General features: G+C 33.8%; 1 protein-coding gene across 1 annotated transcript; it reads right to left on the bottom strand.

The window, feature by feature from the left end:
- Positions 1-636: 636 nt before the first annotated feature.
- On the bottom strand, positions 637-11,846 carry LOC136232281 (uncharacterized). The gene is made up of 4 exons (XM_066021341.1): positions 11,690-11,846; positions 5,186-6,456; positions 1,782-1,898; positions 637-1,674 (listed from the first exon to the last, which is right to left on the bottom strand). Exons 2-4 carry the CDS (start codon positions 6,446-6,448, stop codon positions 943-945), a joined length of 2,112 nt encoding a protein of 703 aa, XP_065877413.1. The 5' UTR covers positions 6,449-6,456; positions 11,690-11,846; the 3' UTR covers positions 637-942.
- Between the last annotated feature and the right edge of the window lie 3,321 nt (positions 11,847-15,167).

Here is a 15,167-nt window from a genome sequence, read left to right on the forward strand (position 1 = left end):
GTAACTTGTAACCGCCATTAAATGAGCATTAATGGAGGCTTTCTAGTTACCTAGGGGTTACGAACTCCTCAACTATATATAGCCTACCTTTCTAGGCTATCAAGGTACACTTACTTTTACATTCTCTAAGCTTTGTCAATACGATTTACTCTCCATATATTCTACTGACTTTGGCATCGGAGTGTCCCCGGCCGATCCCAGCGGCGCCTCACAAGGACGGGATCCGATCAAGAAGTTTCTCCAGTGTTATCAATAATATTTCATCATGCTCAATCCGTGTGAACAAAAATATAACAAATTCAACATTGCTATATTTCCTGGTTAAATTTACCTTTGAAGTTAACAGACAGAATCAAATTTAACCCAAATCAAATCAAACTTCACATCAAAACCTGAAATTACCAATGTTCAATTTAACTCGAATACATTCTACTTTATAATACCTATCAATGTGAACTTAATTGATCATGCAATCAACTTTTGGGCCCATTTCGACCCTTCATTTTTAAATTTCGAGTGCAATCTGAACTCTATTTATTTCATCTCATCTATTTTTTAGAATTTCTACTGTCTTCCTAGAAAATACTACACCCTATAATGAAAAGGGAAAGGCATACCGGTATAGGAGATCATTGGTGTTAAAGTATAAATATATATAAGTAAAATCAATTAATTGATCGGGCACCAGAACTTTAAGCCACAACTACAATTACCCAAGTAATCAATCTGTTAACCATTTGAGCATAGAAATCAGAACATTTCATCAACATTCGTCTTTGAAAATTATGCTATAAATAAACAAGTTCAGACAGCACACGGTTAAAGAGATACTGGAAGTGTTCGACCAGGAACAAACCGTTTCCCCAGAGTGATTGCTGCCGCCTTATGCGAAGATAACACTTCTTTTCCGTTGTTTTAGAAATCTTCTCATTTACCTGCATCTCAGTACCAAGACCTAGTACCAGTATAACTATCATATAGATCAACTCTTGGATGCAAAACAGCATCATAATGCAATGTCCTTGCACGATCAACATAGTCAGATGGCTGGCCATCAGAATATGACCTATCATGGTATGACGGGCGCTCTCTGTACACAACATAGGGATCACGGTATTCAATCTCCTCTCGATGCCTCAACCTGGAATCTAGAATCAATCTATCATGATGCTCCTGGAATGAGTCCCTAACTCGATCATGATGTACTCCTTGCCTTAATTCCAAGTCATGGAATCGTCTGTCTTGATGCTCAACAAGTGAATCCCTCCTATAACCATTCATTTCCAACCTCTGTTCATAAGCAAATGATCCTGGAGAGAGTTCAAGGGCTGAAGGTGGGGGTAAAAGTGCACGTGATGGAGGAAGGGGTACAGGAGAAGAATATTGGTCCCTTCCATATGCATCACAGTACTGCTTCCGACTTCTGTCCTGATGAACAAACGCATGGGTTTCCGGGTTACGTCGCTTCTGACTTCTGTTCAGATTAACTAAGGCACGGGTTTCTGCTCCAGAATGCCGCTTTCTCCTGTCTTTATCTTTATAAATAGTAGACCTAACATCCCTTCGAGACCTACGTGGTTCACTAGGAGGGGCTTTCTGCGTATGTGCTTCAGGATTCTTCCACGACCTTTCCGGCTTGGTAGCAGCTTGGAAAAGCTTGCACAGATTCTTCACCTGTTAGACAGAGTACAAGAAGCCCAATGAATGTCACACGCAAACATGCAGCAGCATCCTCAATTAGCACTCTTTTATGCATATCAGTAATCAAATAAGGTCAAAACCTGTTTTGATGTCAATTGACTATGAAACTTGTTCTTCTGGAAATAATTATCTTTGATGACCTTCTTAAACTTCTCCTCTGGCAGGGGTAAGCAATCCTGATGAACATTGAACCTCACCTACCAAAACAACCTCATATTACCATTATTTCTTATCTCGGGTCAGCATAAAGATGGCATCAGAGACAATAGAAATATTGATAATGTGACAACAACAACAACAACAACAACAACAACAAAGCCTTAGGAGTTGAGAATGTGACAATAATTGATAATGTGACAATAATTGCAAAATTTAATCCTACAACTCCTAATTGCATTTTAGGGAACTTTAGAAGTTGTAGTTAATAGCCTGCAATGCCACCAAAACCCAGTTCACGATATTATATGTTTTTCCAAGAGAACAAGAGTTGAGAAGCTACAAATAATCAACAAACTCATAAATCATTTGAGGATCAGGTTGAGCATCAACTCAACTATTATTGTATTTCTTAAATACCAAGGTTACACTAATATAATATTATTATGAATTCACTATTCAGTTGCAACTTGCAAGCTAGAGACTGCTTTGACTGACCAAGCACTTTTGTACGTGCTATCCTCCATTAGTGAGATAAGATTAAGTGCTATTAAAAGCAATGTTGATATAAAGAGCAATTAAAGTTTTTCTTAGAGAGTTCATAGACAAATATATTTTGATTGCAGCTAACAAAATTCAGGCTTTACAAATTACATTAGTGAAGTAATTTGAAGAGAAACAAATGACAAGTGGGACTGAGGAGAAGAATTTAGGTGAGAAACCAAGGAAAGAGATCAGAATTAGAAAGCAGACAGAGTGAAGTCGAATGGGAAAAACAAAAAGAAAGAGAGTTTTCATGAACTTATTGCCTATCACATGTTACAATGAAAGTATAAAATCACACTGACGAGAACTATTTACTACTATGATATCAGCTACCTTGCTATTCAATAATCATATTAATTGATGACAAAATAATAAAGAAATAATTATGACATATTCGGAATCATACTAAAGTAACTATGAATAATGAAGCATATATTTACCCAAGGTCTAGCTCTTCAACTTTCCAAATTTATTATATCAAGTAATCAACCTAAAGCTCAATTGAAATTTTCAATGTCCAATGGAAGCACATTACAACCTGAATACAAAAGGCATGGATATCCTACTTTAGGAAATATGATATAAATATCAGTTCGTATAAAGAAGCATAGGGAAGAGTTAATTAATAAAAGTGGCATGCAACAAACAATAATAAAAAAAAAAAGGGCGGCCCGGTCGCACTACGCGTCCCCGCTGAGCGAGGGTCCGGGGAGGGGTCCCACCACAAGGGTGTACTGGGGGCAAGCCTTCCCATGCCAATTTATTTGGCAAGAGGCCGCTCCTAAGACTCGAACCCGTGACCTCTTGGTCACACGACAACAACGTTTACCGTTGCAACAAACAATATATTAAAAAAATACACCAACTGACGGAGCATAGCAAGAAAGACTCGAGCATTTCTTACTATTCCAACTTCCAAGTAAGGTATCCCATTTACAAAGGTGCTGGCTTTTTGTGCTTAAGCTTATAATACCTTGTTTGGTGGCAAGACCAACAAGTCCTCATTTTTTCAGTTATTCGTCTCACATGAAAGATTATTTCACTTAAAAGCTATTGTTATCTACCAAATCAGTTTAAAGTTTAAAACAGGAAAAACATGGATTTAAATCACTAAAAGACCAAGGTCATGACCCCTTCACTTTCCTATCTCTTCAACATTGAAGACAAATTTTGCAGCTTGGGAAGCCGCATGTTCCTTTATTAGTTAAACTCTTAAGCCATACTGCTTCAGTTAGATTAATGTTACTTCATCTAAATATGTTTATGCGCCACCATAACTCCTCTTAATACCTCTCTGCTCAAAACATAAAATAACATTTTTCATATAACCTTTTCAACCGTTAACATATTCTTCGTTTTTTTTTCTCCTGCGAAAAGACATAACTGGATCCTTTTTTTCTATATATTTGACCAATTAAACTTTTTATATTTATTTTGCATGATATTATATAAATGATAACATTTTGTTCATGGTTATTAGTTCCATTATAGTTTATATTTGAATATTATATTCTGGAATCATTTTATGATTTTTAAGAACGCCTTCAATTAGGCCTTTTATTTGAGCACTTTAAGCATTGGAAAGATAGATGACCTTGAATGTGCCTTATTCAATTTGACAAGAAGTTGATGCATGTGCTTAAATATTCTATTCATGTAAAAACCAGACCTATGCATTAGGAGGATTGAGTTTAAGTAGGCCTCAGATTGTCTTGGAATTTCTATGCCTTTAGGCCAGGCATAATTTTTCTAACAGAGCACAAGTCAAAAACATAAATTATTACCAAATACGCATTTATGTTTTTATCAGAGGGAATGAGTTCCAAAATCCTATCACTTTTTTATTTGATGAAAGGAATCCTACCACTTCACTAGAAGCCAATTTTTGGTTCAAGTAGGATCTAAGGGATAGATCTATTTACTGGCTGGGGCATACCTAGTTTCTCTTAAGGTTGTTTGCACTGGCCACAAATGCTACGGCAAGGCCTTATTTCTTATACAAAATCTTGCAATAACACCAAAAAAAATATTGAAATAAATGTGAATTTCTAGAGAGCCATGTTGGGGCCTAAACAAAAAGCAGGCACATATAGTCAGGCCATGATTGGGTGCCAAAAATAAATATCCTGTTCAAGACCAGTCAATTAGCATTCAGGTTCAGGCCCTTAAGCGATCTACTAGATGACAAATTCTATGTCCTCCCCAATGTTTTAGTGGTTGGATACTTGACTCGTATTGAGCATATTAACAGGTTCATGAAACACCCAAGCATTTTTTAAAGGTTAAACAAGAAAAGGTAATATTAGATATTAACAAAAACATATTTGATATACTCTTTTATGTAAAAAATGATTAGATAAACATAAATCTCAAAAGCTAGAACTTGATTAGCTACTATAATCAGCTTACAATAACTAAATCATAAAATCAAGCACATTCCATAATCAGCTTACAATAACTAAACCATAAAATCGAGCATCAGATATTTAATCATCATTTGGCATGATGGAATGAAGGGGAAACTCTGGATCCTTAGAGACAATTTTTGACTGAAGAAAAACTAAGACCTAATCCTCAGCATTCATGTATATTCCAATTGTTTATTTATGATTGGGCTGGACACCTTTCAGCATTGAAGTCATAAATGCTTGACAAACCAAAAAAATATAATAACAAGGAAAACGACAAGAGCTTCACAACATTGCTAAGAAAAGACGATGAATAAAGAACCTGATCTATCATAAATTAAGACAAAGCTCAAATGTGCCACATGCTCACTAACCTGAGAAGGAAATGCAGACTTGAATGCCTTTGGTTCAATGTTATAACCCCCAGGTCCTGCAGCTTTATATATCCCATACAACAGTTTCAAATCAACATCAAACAAAAATAGTTTCATTCCTTTGCTAATCTTTAGAACTTCATCTCTTTTATTTGAAGGCAACCCCAAAATCTTATATCGATAGCAATCCTTCTTTGTCTTAGCACTGCACATAAATATCATCCCCATAACCTTAGCCTTCTTTGCTATAGTTTGGTTTGAAGATTCTGGGTTGTTCATGTCCTTGACAATAACTTCATTTACATCCCACAAAACTATGCTCTTCTTTAAACCTTTTTTCTTCTCATAAATCTCTTCTACTTGTTTTTCATCCTTCATGCCTTCTTTTGCAGCTTCCTTATGCACCACTCCACCATCACCATTTTCCTTATCGTTTGGCTCCTCATAACATGTATCCTTGACAATAACTTCTGCCATACGCTTCAGAGCCATCTTCTTCTTTAACCCTTTTCCTCCCCTAAGTCTTCTGCCTATTTTCTTCTCGGAAATGTCATCAATTTTTTCTTCACTACACATCCCACTATTTTCATCTTCTTTCTCCAATACTTTTTCACTAACATTCTTTTCGTTATCCAAATCATTCATTATTTGAAGGTTCTTGTTCAAAGATTCTCGGAGATTCTTATCCTTGACAATTACTTCATTCATACCCTCTGAAACTATTTTCTTTGAGCCTTTTTTCAACTTTTTCCTCAACTTTACTCTTTTCTTCTTTGGAATAACTTCTACTTGTTCTTCATTCTTCACCTCTTCTTTTGCATCTTCTTCATGAACCACTTCATCATCCACAAGATCTACAATATTCTGCTCCTCTGATGTATGGGCTGTATGCCTAGTAAATGTAAGAACATCAGATTCTTCTGCAAATTCGTCCTTCTCTTTTCCATCTAGAATCAAACTTGGTTCATAAAAATTCAGCTTTATTTGCTTCGGAGAAGCTAGTACAGTTTCCGCATCTGTTGCCTTATCAACACTCATCTTTACCTCCAAATCTTCTTCCTCACCGCCAATAACCATATCAGACACTATTGAATATTCTTCCTTTTCTTTTCCACCAAGAATAAAAAATAATTCTTCATCATTATCAACAATTTCATTATAGATACACGTACTAGTATGTTCAATTTCCATCTCATCTTCCATATTGCCGTAATTAGTTTTTGACATGGAGCTAGAACCAGCCTCACCTTCCATTGCATCCATATAACACTCTGTATAATAATATCAAAGCAAGTAGAGATCCCATGAGATTCAATAACAAAAACCATAGTTGTTAAAGTCGCAAGGCGCGCTAAGGCGCTAAGGGGTCCTGGAGCCTAGGCTCAAGGCTCAAGGCGAGGAGCGTGAACACGAAGCGCATAAAATAAATAAATATATATACTCTTTTACTAGTTAAGCATAAACCAAAAAAAACACACTTATGACCACACAAACAAAACAAAACCACATACAAACATAATACTAAATCATAAATGTCAGAAACACCAAGTTAAGTTCATACTACATAGAGACGTTAACATATACTTAACATCTTACCCTGAGTACCTAACTATAACTAATACTACTAAACTAATAACCATTCACTGTTTTACTTCAGTTTGTGGAGGAGACTCTTCTTTCTTTACGTGACTGCTCTTAATCCTTCTCTATTCTTTCTATATTTAGTTATGACTCTTGATATTCTTATTTAGATTAAGGGTTAAGATTAATCTTATTTAAATTAGATTAGTGGTTGAGATTAATCAAACATTTATTTTACAGAAAATAGGAAAAGGAAAAAAAAAACCCTAGTGAAAACCCCTCAGGCAGCCTTTTGTACAGCGCCTCGCTTTCTGCATTCAAGGCTCAAGACCTTGAGCCTTGAGTGAAGCGCACCTTTAACAACTATGGCCAAAACAATCCTAACTTTTCTCATCCTTTTCCAACATATGTTGATTAATTTTGCTGTCTTATCCTAAAATATAACATTTATTAACAACTCTAGGCTATAATGTGTATTATAACTAAAGGATGTCTAAAACCTGCCACATTACCTAAACAAGGATTTTTGTTTATTTCCATCAATAACAACAAAAGATATATTGTTCTGAAATTTAAATGATATTATTTATCAATTAATTATCAGATAAAATTAATACAAATGTTTTTCTAAGTACAAGAATAAAGGAAAAGAATGTTATCTATGCTTATTATTAATACTAATAAAACATATACATCTTTTTGCCAATTTATGTTACTATAATTTTTTTTTTATGTTAAAAAACTTTAGGTAAGGGTAAACTACTCACTCCCAAGGTCAGGGCAAACCACAGACCTCGATGAGGATTTAAAGTGAAATTTAACAATTACCTACCAATAAGGGCTAAATTTTAACGGAGTGGCGAATCAAACCTGATATGCAGAGATTCAACTCCTGACAACTCGGACCATTGGCACCAATTTATGTTACTAAATAGGGTTTATATAACTATACATTTTGGTTCACCAAATAAGGTAATAAAATTATTGTAAAAGAATAAAGTTTAGGCTAGAGTTCATATTTTTAAGCAAAAGAAAGAATATAACTGGAAAAAAGGGGCATTCTTTACTTATTGGGTATCTTATGATATTAAAAACTTTATGCAATATAATACATGGGAAAAAGAACCATATTTAAAAATAGTCTCCCCTTGTTGGGAGTTCAAATAATTGATTTCCTATTGCTAATATGCTTATTCGAATTTCCAGAGCATCTGTGCATAACAACAAAGAACCATTCAAGGAATGTAGAAGAGCAAAGATTACGTAACTTTGCATTTAGGAATTTGTTATAATTTAAGCATTTATTATCCTCAAATTCAGTTAAATTAGACAGCAAGACAATTTATGCCATTCAAGATTTAGTTAAATTCTAGAATTCAGTTAAATTAGATAGCAAGACATTCTCCCATCCAATATGATGTAAGAAGACAAGAACATGGCTGCATTTCAGTTATCCCAAAAAGTGCTAGCTAGTGTTGTTATATTAGTTAATTGGTAACATGTTAAAATACTGATGTCTATAATGAATGAAAATGAGTCTTAAATTTGTTCATATAAATGCCTAAATGGATGCAGTCAATAGTCATGTGTTACATACTAATCTTGCATTGATGATTCTCTACCGACATGAGCTCACTTGGTTACAAGAAGCATGAATCAGGATCGCCCTAGTAGGCAATTGAGAATGGGAATGAAACATGTCCTCTAGAAAGCTAGGACAAAGTCACTAATTGTAATATTTATTGTTACGCCAAAATGTAAGAACTTTAGGCTGAGTTCCATACCAATGCCATTAATTTACAATTATTTATTATTTTAATTTGGAAACTGTCCGTACGTTGATACTCTGTATTTTCTGAAAACTCTGATAAAATACTACTTTTGCGTTTCTGTATGTGATATTACTATCATTCCATTAACATTCCAAGTCACTAATTCAAATAACTCTACCAAACTTGCAATTATGGATTTAAATCAAGCATAGGATCAAAACCTTCTAAAATTTAATTTTTGGAAATTGTTGACGGAAGGAATTGAAATGTTGTTGACATTGCTCAATTTCATTGCAAAAAAAAAGGTCATATATTAGGGATTATGGAATAAAATGAGAGACGAACATGAACATGCAAACATGAAATGGTAACCTGCAGAGCCCGACTGTTTTTCTATTATCATCTCATTCAATATCATAACCCACATCAAGTAAATCATTATTCTAAACAAACTTCCATTATCTTGCATTTTCTTGTTGGCGTTTTTACTCCTTTAAGGAACAAAGCATAATGACAATCAAGCAATAAAAAGAAAAAGGGACATCAAATTAACACCAAAGCACACAACGTTGCATAGTTTTAACATCAAATAATTGCTTTCTTATTAAGAACCAAAGGGCGCATTTACTCACATAAAATTTTGAAAACAAACAATCAAGAAATTTTGAAAAGAAAAGGTACCAAATGAAGTATTTTGCACTTTTTCTTATAAACAAACTTCAGAGCCTATTCCTCCAAGTGCTCCACTCAGGCTTTTATTAAGAAAGATGTTTCATTTTAATTGATAGAATGAATTTTCTTATAGAATGCCGTTTCCCATAGTTTATTTTCAAGTCCTGAAAATTGAAAATTACTCCGTCCATCCAATGAATATAACACAAATTCACCTTTTTCACGCCCCATAAATTAGACAAAACTCCTCTTTGAACTAAAAATAACCACTGGGAGAAATAATAAATGTGGTTCAAAACTAGTTCTTCACAAGAACAGGAAAATCTTAAGGATGCAGACTCATAAACTACTATTTTATTTGGAAAAAACAAAAAATCCCATTTAAAAGCGCACAATATGGCTTTGTCCATTTGCTTATTGCATTCGATCAGACAAGCCAAGTAATAGCGTAGAAAATTTTCCTACCATACCCATATTTATCATGGTTTGAAATTACTAATTACTAAATGTAGAATAAATTTAAATGATATATTCATTAAACCACTTCATTAATTCATCAAGTGAGGGCATATTAAGAAAATATCAACACGAATATTTAATGTTTTCTTCATAGTTATTAAAGGCGCATGGCGCACTAAGGCACAAGGGGTCCTGGAGCCTTGAGGCATGGCGCACAGCAATGGGGCACGCCATAGTGAGACAAGGCGCACGCGCACGTACAAAAATAACAATTATAAAACTATAAAACTAACATAAAAATGCAACGAATAATAAATCATGAAAATATTCTTAAGCATAAATAAATTTTAAAATGCAAAATAAACCCCGTATTAGAAAGCCAAAGTTGAATACTAAATCCTAAGTTCTACTCCTAATCAAAACTCTCCAAATTCATCACTCCTCATCATCACTATCACACTCCTAATCTAAAGCATCATCAAGCTCTTGAATTTGAATTCCCTTTGGCTTCTTTGTTTCTGTTGTTTGAATTCGTTTACTGAGTTTTTGTCTACTAAACTTCTTCCTCTTATAATGACTCTGTCTCTTCCTCTTCTAATTAATTCAAATGTATAATCTCTCTTCCTTTTTAATATTTTTTTAATAGAACACATGTTCCATTCCAAATATGTAAAGTAACTGCTAAAAATTCCAGAAAACTGCCCCTAACTGCCAAGGCGCGCCTTGGTGCGCCTTTGGCAACTGCCTCTTGGCCCAAAATGGCGCACCAGGCGCATGCCATGGTGATTGCGCCTCACCATGGGGGTGACATAGTGCTAAGGCCTGCGCCTGGTGCGCCTTCAATAACTATGGTTTTCTTGTTCAGCATGAAATCATATTTGTGTCTATATTTGTATGAAGGAGAGAGTACAATTATCTAAATTTGAATTCATAACACGAGAACATAAGGGAAGCCCGAAATGAAAGCAAAATAATTTATTTCTGGGATAAGTTACAAATTTAGGCCTATGGTTATTGGGGGAAAGCCGATTTAGCCTCCAAGTACAAAACAGTGTTATCTTAAGCTTAAAGTTTACCCGACGTTGCAATTTTAAGCCTGATTAATAGAAGTTGAGTTTTTTTCGTTAAAAGAAGATATGCAATTTCAAGCCTTAATGGGTGGCTTGGCTTGAAAAAAACTTATATTTCCTTATAAGGCTTGAATTGCACCCCTTGGTAAAGGTTAGGAACTTTAGGCTTTAGATTGCATGTTTTGTATGTGGAGGTTAAATCTGCTTTCCCTGCCTAATAACCTAAAAAAAGGGCGGCCCGGTCGCACTACGCGTCCCCGCTGAGCGAGGGTCCGGGGAGGGGTCCCACCACAAGGGTGTACTGGGGGCAAGCCTTCCCCTGCCAATTTATTTGGCAAGAGACTCTCCTAAAAAAAAAAAAGGGCGGCCCGGTCGCATTACGCGTCCCCGCTGAGCGAGGGTCCGGGGAGGGGTCCCACCACAAGGGTGTATTGGGGGCAAGCCTTCCCTTGCCAATTTAATTGGCAAGAGGCCGCTCCTAAGACTCGAACCCGTGACCTCAGGTCACACGGCAAGAGACTCTCCTAATCAGGCTAAATTTGTACCTTATCCCTTATTTCTTTAGGTGACCTCTTCCGGAAGTAGCCTTCACATAGAAAAACTAATATCTAGAGAATTCAATTCAATTGGCATATCAGTTCATTACGTTTTTCTTCTTTTAGGAAAAAAAAATCAGTTTGCACATGGCTTCTTAAACCTTATATGAATCTCTACAAATTGCAAGCTACTTGAAGAATAACAACATTTAGAATGCTATGAATCAACTACATGCAAGATCGTGAAAAGGCATAAACTAATAGCAATGAGCAATCAATCTGAAAACATGAATCAACTAATGACAATCACGAGCGCATCTTGGACATGTAAATGAGGCAATCAAGCATCGAATAATAAATTACCGAAAAGGGCGAATCCAATCATGATTGTCTCATTATCAATGAAAACCCTACCTGACGAGTAACAGAAAATAGAGAATGAGAAGCGAAGATTGTGAATTTCAGCGCGCAAGAGAGCGATTCAGAATCAGAGTCCGGTCACGTGGAAAGAGAATGAGAGAAAGAGGATGGTCGCCGAGAGGTCTGACATCTTTATGTAATGCAACAATTTGGAAACCCTCCCATCCAAATTATCTTTATGGGTTGCTATAAGTCACCCTATTTTACTTATCGTCGCCTCTTATTTGACATTTTTGCCCTTTTCATTTTTTATTCAAAAAAGTGAAATTCTCTCAAACCCGAAGAACAAAACGAAGAAAAATCATACCTCCAAAACAAGAAAAAATACTTAAACATCTAAGTTTCGTATTTACCAATAATCTGAAATTTAACGAATTTAACTTGAAATGAAATTTTTTTCCGTTGAATTTGCTCTAAACGGGTAGCCCATACGGTCAGGTCCATGGACCGGTAGTATGAACTACCCTATTTTACCTAGGCAAAACGGATAGGCTACCCTATTTTACCTACTAGGTAAAATAGGGTAGCCTACCCGTTTTTTCTAGGTAAAAACGGGTTTATTTATTTATTTATTTTAATTATAATAAATATTAATTATAGATAAATTATGTATTGATTGGAAATAAAAAAAATACGTATTGAAGTGTCCAATTAATTTTTATTTGGTAAATTATATTTATTTACCTTTTAGAACGTAAATTTAATTATACGTAAATTATGTATTGACTAGATAGAAAAAACGTATATATAAATTATTGATTGGAAATAAAAAATACGTAAATTATGTATTGCACGCGATAATACGTAATTTATCTATAATTAATATTTATTATAATTAAAATAAATAAATAAATAAACTCATTTTCTCTAAAGGAAAACGGGTAGCCTACCCGTTTTTACCTAGAAAAAACGGGTAGGCTACCCATGTAAAATAGGGTAGTTCATACTACCGGTCCATGGACCTGACCGTATGGGCTACCCGTTTAGAGCAAATTCAACGGAAAAAAATTTCGTTTCAAGTTCAATTCGTTAAATTTCAGATTATTGGTAAATACGAAACTTAGATGTTCAACTATTTTTCCTTGTTTTGGAGGCATGATGTTTCTTCGTTTTGTTCTTCGGGGTTGAGAGAATTTCACTTTTTTGAATGAAAAATGAAAGGAGAAAAAATGTCAAACAGGATGCGATGATAAGTAAAATAGGGGCGACGTATAGCAAAACCCCCAAACTTATTAATTTAACATGGGTAAAGTAAAAAAAGGAAAAAAATTCCAGCTGTTTCACGTTTTTGTGAAATAGGTATTTGTGTTTTTTTTCCACAAAAACGGTGATTTTTTAGTTTGATACTATAAAATACAACAATTAAAATTGGTTAGTAACATATTTATCATTAACCAAATTTTTTTAGGGTAAATTACACCCATGGAATTGAATTTTATATATTTTAATATTATGGCTATTAAACTTCAATTTTTAACAGCATGACCACTACTTTTAAACATTGATGGCTACTCAACGCTTCAAAACGACCGTTGACGGTCTCAAAATAAAAAATTTAAAAAGTTAATGATATTCTAAGGAACTTTAATTCTTGAAAAAATTCGTTTTGAAGTAATTTAGGTATTGTTTGGTTAGGAGATAGTGAATTTTTAAAGAGAAAAAAGTTCAAAAATTGTGATTTTATGGTAAATGTCGTTCTGAATAACTTTAATTCTTGAATATTTTCATTTTGAGGTCTTTAACGGTTATTTTGAGGAGTTAGTTAAAGTTGAGTAGCAATCTGTGTTAAAAAGTGTAAAGTTCAGTACGCATACCGTTAAGAATTGAAATTCAGTGACTACAATATTAAAATGGGTAAAATTCAATAGTTATGGGTGTAATTTACCCAAATTTTTTATTTTCCAAAATCACCGTTTTGCAGCTTTTCTCTAAAACATTCAGTTTCTCATTTCTCACCAAACAGTACCTAAATTTTGAAAAATTAAAGTTACTTAAAATATTATAAGTCTGAAATTTTAATTTTGATATCGCCAATGCTCATTTTAATTTTAAAATCTTTGTTTTTAGCAAAACGAAAAACTTTAATCATCTCCTTATCGTAAAAAAAAAAAGGTCAGCTGTCCGATTAAAAAAAATGGACAAATATTTGTTTGCCAAAACGTAACTGCAACTTTAGAGCATCTCTGCTCGTTTCAAGAAAAACTATTTTGCAATTTTCAAGAATTAAGAAATAGTAGGGATGAGTTTTGAAGGTCTCCAATTTTAGAATGTCCATTTCACGAGAGTGTTTTGGCTGACATATGAGGCCACCACTAAATTGAAAAAAGAAAACAAAAAAAAATTGGTAATAATTAGAAATGAAAATGACATTGAAAAAATAAAACCAAGAGAAAAGTATAAAAATATAAGTCTTGTCGTTTAGATGATTTTCAAATATGGACTATGTGGTTTTAAAGTTTGTAAAGAAGTATCATAAGATTCATTTTGTTAGCAAAAAAGAGTCAAAAAAATATTAAAAATACCACCCCCAAATTACTTATCAGTGTCTCTATTGGACTTTTTTGTCCTTCTTATAATTTTGATCAAAAACTGAAAATTCTCTCTCCAAAATCATAAACATGAACAATAATAATTGAAATTATGAAAATAATTGACGTGGCACCAAAACCTTTTGGCTGAAACTGGTTGGGCTACCTAAAAAAAATTGGTTTTTATTGGGTAATTTTTTTGAACAGTTACATGATAGATTTAATATTTACAAATCTCTTATGCTAAACAGTTTTTATATAAATAGACACATTCCTGTAAAAAATGATGAAATAACTGTTTGATAAAATAATAATTAAAAACATAAATTTCTAATATTTTAAATTAAAAATATCATACATGATAAAAGTTATTATGATTAATTGTAAAAAAAATCCAAATATAATTTTCTGTGTGATTTCCTCTATCTTTTTTTCCCACTAAAGGCCAAAAAAGATGTCGATTTAGCCCTTATGAAGGCCAAAAATATAAAACAGCAGCCACATGGTTAGCCCCTCATTTTAATTTTCATATTTCTTCTCTTTTTATTTCTTTTTCTCGAAAAAAAAAGAGAATTGAAAATATAAAGGAATTCACAGCTGGCAATGAGTACTGTATCTGCGAGTATCCGACACTATCCAATTCTAATAGAACTACACGTACTATGTATAAAATGGTGTATAAGATCAAAACCATTATCCGTTAAAGTAATGAGACATGTATAGGAATATCCCTCAGGATATCCGGTATCCATTACTTGTTAATTTTTTATGACATGGCAATCAAAACCAATGGGTCAAATGGACATTTTTGACATTTCATTTAATTTATCAAAATTAGAAATTAGAAACGGGATAAGGTGTAAAAATACCCTTAACGTTGCTACCGAAGAGCAATATTGCCCCTAACGTTAGAAATGGTACAATTAAAGACTCAACGTTGAATT

Source organism: Euphorbia lathyris, chromosome 6 (assembly GCF_963576675.1).
Source record: "Euphorbia lathyris chromosome 6, ddEupLath1.1, whole genome shotgun sequence".
NCBI classification, from domain to species: Eukaryota; Viridiplantae; Streptophyta; class Magnoliopsida; order Malpighiales; family Euphorbiaceae; genus Euphorbia; species Euphorbia lathyris.